This window comes from Condylura cristata, unplaced genomic scaffold (assembly GCF_000260355.1).
Source record: "Condylura cristata isolate star-nosed mole 26May11 unplaced genomic scaffold, ConCri1.0 scaffold00013, whole genome shotgun sequence".
Lineage (NCBI taxonomy): Eukaryota > Metazoa > Chordata > Mammalia > Eulipotyphla > Talpidae > Condylura > Condylura cristata.
This window is the reverse complement of record NW_004567114.1, coordinates 21,052,602-21,064,884: the sequence shown is the minus strand read 5'-3', so window position 1 is coordinate 21,064,884 and position 12,283 is coordinate 21,052,602. Positions and strand designations below refer to the sequence as shown.

General features: G+C 51.8%; 1 protein-coding gene across 1 annotated transcript in view; it reads right to left on the bottom strand.

Annotated features, from left to right (window-relative positions):
- Nucleotides 1-8,132, bottom strand: part of LTBP2 (latent transforming growth factor beta binding protein 2) — a 92,351-nt gene extending 84,219 nt beyond the window's left edge. The window contains 4 exon segments of the mRNA XM_012724390.1: nucleotides 175-245; nucleotides 6,426-6,931; nucleotides 6,933-7,054; nucleotides 8,087-8,132. Coding sequence (XP_012579844.1) covers nucleotides 175-245; nucleotides 6,426-6,931; nucleotides 6,933-7,054; nucleotides 8,087-8,132 — 745 coding nt within the window.
- Nucleotides 8,133-12,283: the final 4,151 nt, after the last annotated feature.

Genomic DNA, 12,283 nt, shown 5'->3' with positions numbered 1-12,283 from the left:
AAAAAAAACACGAGTGGGGATTTTATATAGAAGTTGATTTCAGTTGGAAACCTTTTAACACGCCTCTTCCTCTGCACATCCCTCCAATCCAACCCCTGGTATCCTTGGGGAGTAAGGGGGCAGTCTGGGGAATCCAGATTCTGATCATTGCGGGGGTGAGGAGGGGACACTCACGTTTGATACAGTGGTTGGTGCTGTTCGCTGTGGTCCATCCTGGGCAGCACTGTCCCCCGCAGACATTCCTTCTGTGGGGTCACCAAAGCAAGGTCAGCACAGGTGTGCTGCGAGGGGATTGGTCTCAGGTTCTCTCTATAGGAGGAGCCTGGGGGTGCTGCCAGGCTGGGCAGAATGCTCCTTCCCCATGAACAGGATGCCCAGACCAGAGGCAGGCACTTTGGAATCCTGCAGCTCTGAGATTGGGCCCTACCTCTGCACAGGTTCCTCTGCGCACCCTTGGGAACCCAACTCTCCTGTGCAGAGGAGGTGAAAATACCTGCCAAGTTGTTGGCTGTGATGATTAAACGAGACGGGGCCAGAAGGCCCCTGATACAAAGAAGGCATTCTGCTGGACAGCAATGACAATGCTCATGAAGATGATCAAGAGGAAGTTCAGAGGGACATCACTTGCCGGAGCTAAACATTCAGTGGATGTCACAGTTGGATTCACGTCAGAGCTGGCCCAACACTAAATCAGGCTTCGACTCTGCATTGCCTCTCACCAAAAAAAAAAAATAAACACCACGGTTCTTTGTCTCCAACAAATGCTGACACTCCGAGGGAAGCTGGAAGCCATGCATAAAACAGCCTCAAGGACACACACGCGTCACCTGCCACAAATACACTGGGGGAGAGGCTTCGCCTGGGCAGCCAGAGCCTGGAAAGACTGGGCACAGGGTGGTGGGTGAAGGCACTGGGCTGTGGAATTTCTATTCAGAAGAATTTACAACTGGTAGGAAGAGAGGTCTGGGGCCTTGGGTGAGCCTGCCTCTGCAGAGCGTGCACACTATTTGGGGAGATGAATGGAACTCACTTGGTGGGGTGGTCCTTCCTGGGTTACTCTTTGGTGCTGGCGCTGAGGGCTCCCATGTAAGACACTGACCTACAATAACCATCGAGGCACTCACCCAGTGCACCTGAACTTGACTTTCCGGTGTCTGGCAAGGTCCCCTGCAGCACAAGCAGGTCTCATCCAGTCCTAACTCTCAACCCAAAGACCTCAGATTTGGGTGACAAACCCCCCACCCCCATAGAAGGCCCTTCTGACTCTGCTTCAGGCTGGCTTTAGCTTCATGGATCCCGTCACTGGCATTCAAAATTGCCTACTGAATCCTCACTGAAACTGAAGGGGAGTGGGGTGCAGAGGCAAAGAGCCAGTGAGTCAGGGCAAAGGACGGAGCAACGGCCACTCGTGGGATTTCTGTAACCAGCACAGCATGCATCTGTTCTTGCTTAGGCATTCGTTTGACATTTGAGTGGACCCCAAAGCTCGTGTGGTTTTGGGATCCTTACAAAGCTTTCAAAATGAATTCCTGCAGCTTGAAAAAGCTGGCCCTTTAGCCCAAAGTTATAGGGAGCCACCTCCCAGGGAGCTCCCAGAATGTCCTTCTGGCCAAGAGCTTTGCCATTCCAGCCACCCCAAAGCCTCTCAGGACCGATGCCTTCAGCAGCTTCTGGCTCCATGAAGTCCTGCGTTCCTGGCAAGGGGCTGGCTCTCGTACCCAGGGCTTTGAGAGGGTACCCTGGTGGAAGGAAACACTACCTTTCCATTGGTAAGCTAGTGCCCTTCATGGTGGTGAGGCCTATATGGTCTTCCATAGGAAGCAGACTGCATGCCTCAGAGTTTTCTAAGACTGGGAAGTCACAGCATAGAGCCACCTGTCAACCCAGGAACCTTCAGGTTAGCTCTGCATCTGTGCTCTTCAGGGTCACAGTGATGGGTCAGAATCAAAGGCTGCATGTGTGGGCCAGGCTGGTGCTGGGAGGGCACTTCAGTGGGATTCAGAGGTCCAATGTGGGCCTCTGAAGGACTTTTCTAGGCCAATATTACAGTCTTGGGTGCTGAGCTAGGTCGATGGTCAGCTGAGAGAGTCATTGAACAGTGCTGGCTAGCTGGAGAGAAAAAATGAGCCTGAGTCACTGGGACAAACCACTCAGCATCCTGACTGCCTGGAAGATACCATGGAGAGATCATATGACTCCTATCTCCCAGGTGACACCTCTAAACAAACACCTGCTCAATAGCCCACACCACTATCCAACCCTTGGAGACACACCTGTGACATACTGGCGCTTTGTTAGAAAGTTCCCATGACTCTGCATTAGCCTTGACACAGCTAACTGGGCCCCACCTGTCTGTGCAAGCTATTTGCATCCCCTCCCCGACCTGTCTCCATGACTATCCACAACCAAGGCTGTGATCCTCCAAGACTACGAAGCTGGTCATTCCCCAATTGCACCATATATGGTCACATTTTGATGCCTTTGTTTAAGCTGCTCTCTCTGCCTAGAAAGTCTTCCCTCTCTTCTTTGCCAATTGAAATCCTTTGCATATGCCAAGACTTCCAGACTGTATGTCACCTCCTTCGTGTAAAACCTCTCCTGACATCCTCCCAGCCTTCCCCATTCTCTATCCATGGCGATCATTTTGTCCGTGATGTGCCTCCATGTTGTGTAGCTTAAGTATTCTTTCTTATCCCCTCTTTGTGGCTCCAGGGTCTAACACAGTGCCTGATACATAGTATACATTTAATGCTTCTTTGCTTCATGTAATATAGTGTTTCCCCAAAAATGGATGACAGGCAGTGAGGGTAGAAAGGAATTTCAGGTTTCTATAATCACAGCATTCAATAATTCTGAGTCATATGGTGAGAAAGTGATTCCTTTTTCACTGACCTTTCTAGTCTGATTAGATCAATTAAAAAAAAATCTCTGAAGCTAGTTCTACATGCTAGGTCCTTCCCCAGCACAGCAAGGCTCCCTATCCAATGAGAGAACACACCTTGGCATTGACCTGCCTGAGATGATGGTGTCTGGCTAGAATGTGAGAACATTTTGTTGTTTCAATTTTCTTATACTTATCTTCTCTATGTGACAAATCATATTATTTCCAGTTTATTATTGTGATACAAAGTTTCCTTGAAAATAAATCTGTGTAGAAAAGTAAGTCAATAGCAAAAAAAGAAAGGAAGGAAGGAAGAAAGGAAGGGAGAAAAGTAACCCATCCTAAACAGGATGGATAAATTGTGGCATATTCAGCGAAATGGCACAATAGGAAACATTTAAAATATGATGAACATTTAAACTTGGGTTCATTATATTAACATGGTTAAAATCTCAAATATCTAAGGGGAGAGGCAAATTGTAGAAGGATATTATAGTATGGTATCACTTATCTAAGTTTAAAATATATGAAGCAATAGTGTGTATTTTACAGGTACATTCATCTGTAGTCATAGTATAAAAACAAAAATTGGGAACATGAGTAAATTCAGGATAGTGGTTGACTTGGGAGAGAGGGAGTCAAATTTATAGGGAAAATTTCAAATGGAAAAATCAAGAGCAAAATATTAATGTTCAGTGAGGCTGAATTGCTAGTTATAGTGTTTATAATGCCTTTTTGTATGAGTATACAAACTTTCATTATATGAAATACTTTAAAATCGATCAATGTTCTATTATTTTAACAGTATGTAAATTTAAAGAAAAATAATAGAACATAGAACAAAAATAATAGAGGGATATGATAGAAGAAAACATTATGAAAGTGATATGTGAAACTAGCCCAAGAAACACTGAAGATTGGGAGTCAGTAGCTTAAAAAGTTCCCAATAGGGGGCTCTCCCTGGGGGCACTATGGGTTAAAGCACCACATTATGAAGCTCTCTGAAGCCACTGTAGCACGAATTCAACTCCCAGCCAGGGAGCTGACCCACATGGTGTAGCAGACCTCTCCTGACCTGCCCACTGCTCCCCTCAGCAGTGTACTTCCTCAATCTGCCTGTTATGCTCCCTACTCTGTCTCTGATGAATCCTCTCACCGCACCTGTACCCCAGTTCTGCATACATAAATAAACCTTTAAAAAAATATTCAGTCACTCTGGTTATACTGTATCCCAAACACCTAGCACTGCACTTGGAACATACTTAATAAATATTCCATAAGTGAAGCAAATCCGCTCTACATTGCATGTTCCGTGAGTACATGGGCTGTCTTTCTTGGACACTGCAGTAACCCCAGTGCCTGGTACATAATCAGGCTGCGCAAATATTTGTTGAATGAATTAATGAAGAATCTCCAGTAGTAGTGATGTAATTCCACATTCTACCAGCAGGTGGCACTTGGTCCTTGGTCCTCAGATACTTACAAAGCCATGGTGGGCTTTGTGGCTGGCTACAAGCCACTAGCCAGAATGGACATGGATAGAGGATGCTAGTGGACAAAACTGCCACTCAGCTCCTCCCCAGAAGACTTGGAGTGGCTGCCTGGAACTATTGCCAAAAAAGAAAAAAAAAAAAAAGCCGCTCCTTATCAAGCCTGCAGCAGATAAGGAGGGGAGGGTGTGGGTGTTAGGGTAGAGGAGCCAAACACAGCATGTGATATGAGGTGTGCACCTGTGTTAACAAGTGCCTGTCTACCTCTACCAGCTTTACTCTGATGACAATCTCCTTTGCTCGTCACCACCTCATTTCAGGATTTTGAAGAAGACACATTCTCACCCTGACCCTTCCTGAGCCCACACAAATGCATGCACTGAAGCTCCTCCATGATCTAGCCCAAACTATGCCTCCAGCCTCATCTCCATGGTCCTCTCCACCAGGGTGTAATCCTGCCCAGAGGCCTGTGCAGGAAAGCCCCAGGGGCTCAGCTCACAGGGCATCTTCCTCCTTCGTGTTCCTCCACCACAACGGCCCCATTCTTGTGCACTTAACATGAACTTCCAGTGCTAGAAAGCAAGCTCACCAATTCATTTCTCCAACTCAATTTTAAATCATTGAGCTGCCCTCCTGGCAGGAATAATGCCTTTGTCCTGGGCCCCCACCCAGCTCATACTCTGCACTGCTCTGAGGATGTTTCATTCACCTGCATGGGCCAGGAAGGGAAAACACTGACACTTGGCAGGTGCTCTGTTGATACCTGCTGAGTGAGCCTATGTGAGTGACTGGGTCTGCTCTCCCCTGCTTTCTGCCCTCCAAGGGCAGCAGGGAATTCATTCACTCATTCAGCAGATCCTGAATGCGCACCAACCGTCTGCAGGCACTCTTCTAGGTGCTGGTAATGCAGCAGTAAACAACACAGTCTCTGTTTGCATAGAAAGCATTACAATAGCGTGGACTGACTGGGAGACCAGACCATCATGCTATGAAGAAACGCGAAGAAGGCAAGAAGAGAGGGATAGGGTCATCAGAGAAGGCCTCTCTGAGAGAAGATCTGATTGGAGCCAGGAATCCTGCTGAAGGCCAGGACAGTGCTCCCTGCAGCCAGGGAAGTCAGCGAGGGGTAAGGCAGACAGGACGTCCTCTGACTAGAACTAGACACAAGTGTCCTTCATGCTGTACACCTGAACTAAAATCAACTGGTAGCTGGAGCCTAGGCTAGGGGGGAGCCAGAACCCTTCTGGATCTCAGATATGTTACCACTACCTGTCCTTGCACAGCCAAGGCTCCCAGGCCCTCCGTTCTGGAGACACCTGCCACACGCAGGCAAGACTGAGCACCCCTCAACCAAGATAAACCCCAGCTGGAAGTGAGGGTTTGCTGGGAAGTCTTCCTGCTATGAGGGCACCCCAGGGAGATAGCAAAAAGGTTTTGGGGAAGGCTTAGCCCTACTTCCATGCACAGGCCCCACATAGACAGCCCCCCGCCCCCCAATGTGGGGGACAGGCTTTCTATCCAAAGCACCCCAAGCCCATGCCCAAACCATCTCTAGCTCTAGCCCTCAGGGCAGGGCTGCCAGGCCAACCTGCAGCCCAGTCCATACCTGCATCCCCCATAGGGGACTTTGTTGCCAGTCCCCCTATCTACCTTCGCACTGGAGTCCACCTACTGGCCCTACCATGGAGCTCAACCCCAGGTAGGCCCCAAGCGCCTGGGACTCCCTCCAGCGAGGCCACGCATATACCCAGTGCTGAGAGAGGTGTGCTCTCGTCTGCCTACGGGAAGGAGGGAGGAGGGCAGGTGAACTCGAAAGGAATTAAGGAAGGGTCTTGGAGAACTGGTACCCAAAGGTGAGGATAGTATTTCTCTTTCTCCTAACTCTTCCAAAGCAGGTCAGAGCTCTGACCCCCTGCTTCAGGACCTCGGTGCTGCTTCCCGGCAGTACTGAGACCAGAAAGACCAAGGGCAGCGCCTGGCCCCTCCATCAAGTTGCACAGTGGAGCCGGGCCCTCGCTCCCCTCAAGCCCCATGCTTCCTTTCCCAGTGCTCACCCGGTGAGCCGCCCTCGCGGCGGCTTTGGGGGCGCAGCCCTGGGCCGCTGCAGGGTCCCGCCGCGCGGGAGAGCAGGGGCGGCCCGGGTGCGGGGTGCCGGCTGCTGATGGCCCCAGGGACTGCTTCTCCAGGTCTGCGCAGGTGGCTGCACCCGCCGCGACTGCTGCGCGCGTGGCGGCCTCCTCGCTGCCTCCACCTCGGCGGGCCTCCTGGGGCTCCCCCAGCTCGGCTGGACCTGCTCCGCGGGCTGCAAGCCCAGGACGGGCGTGTCTTGCTCGCGGAACAGACTGTACACCTTGGCTGAAGCCGCCGCGAGGTGGCTGCCCCCGGGGCTCCGCGGTCGAGTCCCGTCCCTGCCAGCTGACTCGTATCTTCCCGCCGCGTCCCTCTGAGCGTGACCCACGCCCACGAAGAGAGCCAGGGTGAGAGGCAGCAAACTCCGCCAGGGGGTTCGTAGGGGGCGCCCAGGGCAGCGGGCGGTGGCCGGAGGTCTCATGGCGCCGGGGGCGGCTGGAACGTTGTGCGTGGGGACGTGCGGTGGGCGCGCTCGGGCTGTGCTCCCGACCCCGCGGGCCGCGGGCTTCTTGGCGCCTGGGGGGCCGCGGCTCTGTCCGCCGGCCCGGCCGGGCTGTCCCGGAGGGAGGGCTGGACCGAGACGGTGGCCAGGGGCTGCGCGCCCTGCACGTCGCAGGGTCTCTCGCCGGGCGCGCCCGAAGCTGCACCTTCGCGCCTTCTCCCCGTCACTGAATCCTGCTGAGGGGGAACAGGAGGGCTTTATTTTTGGAAACCTCCTCCTGTTTTTTCGTCTCTTTTATCCACACCATGCCCCCTCCTCGGAGGGACAGCTCAGCCCCCTCATTACGGGAGAGGGAGAGAGGAATTCCAGCAACACCCACTTTGGCACCGGGAAGCGAGCGGGCGGCGAGTGGGGTTAACCCGTGAGGAGCTGGGGGCGGTGCAGGGCAGCCCCGCGGGCTGGTAGAGTGGACGCTTGCTGGGACAGGGACACCTGAGCCACCTCTCTCCTGTCCCGGGCAAACTCGAACTGTTCTTCTTTCCCGAATTTATGTCCTGCCTCTGACTTCAAGGAAAAACTTGCGGTTGAATAACCAAGGCAGCGGCTTGGAAAGTCTAAAGAAGTCCAGGAGAGCCGCAGGACAGAGAAGGAGCCCTGAGGACCGGCCCCCAGTCCCTTCGCTTCCCGCCCCGGCCACTAGGGGAGCCCGCCGGGCAGCACTAGGGAGCTCGCCTCCCTCAGAGGCCCCGGAACGCGGGAGCGCGGGAAGGTGGCCTGGGGGCGCGCGCCCTCTAGTGGATTTGGCTGCGTTCTTGGCTATCCAGCCTCTCGGGCAGAGAGACTACTTGGGCCAACTACCCCCAGCGATTTTAGCTCCCTTCCGTTTGCATCAGGGTCGTCTAGGTCTGAGGCGAGCGGTGATAGCGGATCCTGGAAGAGGGGGACAGAGGCATAGATGTGGAAGATCTTGACTAAAGTCACTCAAGGAGACAGCATGTGTCCCACAGCGGAATGAAATCCAGGACTCTTGCCCTGGGGTCAGAAGTCTTTTACCCTGGCTTCCCATCCCAGACCCTCACTCTCTCAGGGATTTCCAAGGAGGATTCGATGAGCCTCTGACTGATCCCAGGTATGTCTGCTCACATCTTCCTGTGTTGGCAATGAGGGGGCAGTGGTGCAAGAATGACATGTCCCCATGCCCTCTGGCCTAAAGACCTGGCAATCATAACTCGTGCCCACCCACCCTCACGCCCCCTCACTTGTGCAATGCTGCCGCCCACCTTTCTCAGTGAGGCAGAGATGAAGCAGGCGGGAAAGCTCCATCCACAACTTGCCAAACACGCAAGGGACCTGCACAGCTAGTACTGGATACAGCATCTGCTGCTGCCATTGGCCTACTACAAAGTCTGCATGACTGACCCCCTTGAGGCTCCATCTTACATCTTACTGAAGCTGATTTAGCCTCCTCGCCGCTCCTTGCAAGCCCTTCCTCCTTCCCTCCCTCTGGGACAACGTTTTACAGAACAAGCTCCTCATGCCTTCTCTCAGCTCAGACATCACCTCCTGGAGTGACTGTCCCTGTCTGTTCTACTGGAGCAGCAACCCACCCCCAAGTCTGCTTCCATTGCTCTAAAGACTAGTTGGTTTATCTTGTTTGTTTACTTTTTTAACCGGTTTATTGAATTGACCAGTCTTAAGGTAGAAGCAGCTCTAATCTTCCCTCCCTCGGCCGTCAACCCTGCCACGGTTTCCCTCACCGGCCCTAAGGACATCTTCAGCAGTTCTTCGGCTTCCCTGTCACTACCAATCACGAAGTCTCTTTTCTGTAATTAAGACCAATTTCCAGGTCCTAAATGTCTGGTCCTGTCCAAATCAAGTCTCCATCCAATTAAATCAAGCTTGTGTCCTGCTCGTCCCCCAGGGGCCTGGCCCTTGACCCAAAATCCTGTAATGGGGAAATTGGGGTATGGTCTGCTTTTTTCAGATGCTCTTTGCTGCTGTGGCCCCTTCCTGCCAGGGTTGGATAGGAAGTTCTAGAGGAAAAGGGGCAAAGCCCCATGTGACAGGTGCCCTTGTTGGCAGGTGCTAAGCAGTGGCTCTTTCCCGGCACACCTATGTGTTCTTAGGAGGCTCGCAGCTCATGTCTATCCTGCACCACCTGAGCAGTACACTTGCCAATCAGCAGGCCATGTACTGCCTCTTACGGGATTTACTCCTCCATGCCAGCAACACAACAGTGGGTTGGTTTTATTTATTTATTTTTATTATTTAATTTTTTTAATATTTATTTTTTTACTTATTTATGCACACAAGAACTAGGGTGTAGGCCAGCAGTATGGAGGCAAGTGAGAGGAGTCACCAGAGACAGAGCGGGGAGCAGAACAGGCAGATCTAATGAAATACACTGCTGAGGGGAGCAGGAGGTGAGACAGGAGAGGTCTGCTGCTCCATGTGGGTCACTTCCCTGGTGGGGAATTGAACTCGTGTCACAGTGGCTGCTGATAGTAGATAGTGCTGAGCCTTTAACCCCTACGCCACCTGGAAGGCCCCCTCCTGCCCTGCTTAGAGGCCAGCTGTCCAGTCAGAATATCCCAGACCAGAAGTACATCCAAGTCTCTTTCTTCATTTACACATACCTTCACTTCTTAAATACATATGCTAGGTTCCCCCAAGAACTTTCTCGCTGTGCTTGGGGGCATGGGTGTACTTATAGCTTCCAGCAACTCAGCCAGCATCCTGGGAGAGAGACTTATGGTGAGCCATGCTAGTCTTCTCTTGGTAGCTCCCATCTCTATGACTAGAGTCCCTACCACTTGGTTGGCACTGGGGACTACCCTCAAGGGAGACCCAGTCCTACCTATCACTGCCACAGTTCTATCGTCTGGTGCTTTCTTCAATCCCTTTCATTTGTAGACTGATTGTTGTGCCTGTTTTACCTTCAGCAAAGTATCTAACACTTTTTTTTTTGAAATGTGAAAATATTTAGTCCTTGCTGTTCTAGCCTCTGCAGCTGCTGCAGACATGGGAAGACCCCAAGAGACATCCTGCTCAGCAACATGCAAGCCTCTGACTGTCTGACTTCCCAGGCCACCAGGATGGCTCTCAAGGAGCAGAGCTAGTCTGCTTGCTCACCACTGTATCCCAGAACCTAGAACAGTGCTCATCTAGTAGACACCTAGAAATATGCATTAAGCAGATTCTGTGTGAATGACAGAATAACCACTAAAAAAGAAAAAAAAATTTATTCATGCATACAGAACTGGGGTACAGGCCAGAGGTGCAGGGCGGCAAGAAGATTCACCAGAAACAGAGTGGAAAACAGAACAGGCAAATCAACAAAGTACACTGCTGATGGGAGCAGTGGGTAAGTCAGGAGAGGTCTGCTGTGCCATGTGAATCACCTCCAGGGTGGGGATCAAACTCACACTGCAGCAGCCACAGTTTGGCTTAGCTTTGTAGTGCATTGCTTCAACCCACTGTGTACCAGGGAGGACCCCAGACCGATTTATTTAGGAGAGAAAAACTGAGGTTCTGCTGGCAATTGCTGGCCCAAACTCACTGCCTTTTGGTTGATGCTGTGGCTCTCCTTGAATCCTGCACCTAGCATTTGGGAACAAAGACTGTCTCCCAGTCCCCGGGGCCTTCTCTACTGCTCCCTCACAGCCGCAAGGTAGCGGGGTTTTTGCAGCCCTCTTCCTGCCTCCCAGCCACCTCTTTAATCCAGGCTCCCATCCTCTCCCACACCTGCCCTTTCCTCCAGGAGCTCTCCTTTTCATCCCTCAATACTCACCTCAGAGCCCCATGAGCCTCCCAAGGCCAGAAACCTTGGCATCATCTTTGTCCCTGAGCTATTTTTTCCTCCTGAGTGTCCAAGTCATTATTACCGCTCCGTCTGCACTTCTGGAAGTCTGCCTCCCATTCAGCCACTCACCGCTCTGCCTGGGCCAAGAGCTTCATGCAGACACACTTCCCTCACCACTGGGCGCCCCTCCCACTCCTCGGTGAGTCCAAGTGGTCCCTGGAAATCCCCACCCTGTTCTCTTGGGGCCCGTAGGCTGGTTCATCTACTCTGAAAGGTTGGCATTCCCCACCCCGCCAGACCTGAGCCTTCCTCTGTCCTGCCTCCCACTTCCTGCCCATCATTCCCAGTAACTGCTGGGGCCTGTTGATACGGCTCTTCAGAATCTCCAGAGCCATAAACACTTGATTTTTTTGTTTGTTTTTCCTTTTCTAAGCTGCCAAAATTTATGGAGCTTACTATGGCTCAAGTTGTTGCTAAGCACGCTACATAAGTTGACTAGTTTAACCCAATAAAGGAAGTACTATGATTTCCACATGTAGAGAACAGGAAACTGAGGCTTGGCATGGTTTTGGGTAGTCTGAGAAAACAGCTGATAAGTAGCAGATACAGAAGTCAAACCTTGGTCATATCCCTCCAAATCCTGTGCTTTTGAGACTAAATCTCTGGGCTTATCCTAGGGTTGTGGCTCATGGCCGGCCTCATGGTTGAAGGGGGACCTTTCTCACTCACTGTTGCCACTGTCACCACACCTCCCTCCCTCACATATCTCCACAGCGTCTTCCCTGCCTGCTAGCCCACCATGCAATTCCTGGGGAAGTGAAGTTATCAGAACTTGCTCCCTATTCTACCCTCCCTGGCCACTTAAAGAGGGAGGCTAACCTTGACTCACTGATGGCCCTGACTCACCATGTGTCACCCACTTATCCCTGCCTTTTCTTCCAGGGAAGAAAGCTAGCTTCCTCTTTAATGAGGTCCAGAATGCTGCTAAGTCTACTCACACTCTCTTGGGCCTGGGGAAGGAAATCATCTCTGGAAAGTCCTGCGGAGAGACAATCCCAAGGGATTGATAAAAAGACTCCAGCTGGAAAAGGTTAGCTGGGACATGTGTACCACGAGAGGAGATGGCAGTCTGCTGGACACCCAGGACAACCTAACTGCTTTCCTGTGTCTTGCTGGAAAAATGCTGGCGGCCAGCAAGCTACCAGAACCTGAACTAATTTGGTAAATAAGGACCAAAGACGAGGCCCTTGTTTCTGTTCTGTTCCCTGAGACCCAGACCTCTGACAGAATTCCAAGGATTTTTCTTCCTTGGAAGTCACTGGACCTCCAGTTTCAATTCCAGGAGAGCTTGTACACCCTGCTCTGAACAAATACCACACTTCTTGGTTCAGCAGTGGGTAGAAGAGTGCAGGGAGGTTGACTGGGCCCCCAGCCTCCTGAATGGGAGAGATTGCCCATCTCTTGGAACCCCCTGCACTGCAGAACCTCAGCCAGAGGTAGAGACTGTGTGAAGAAACCCCAGCTCAAGGCCAGCAGGG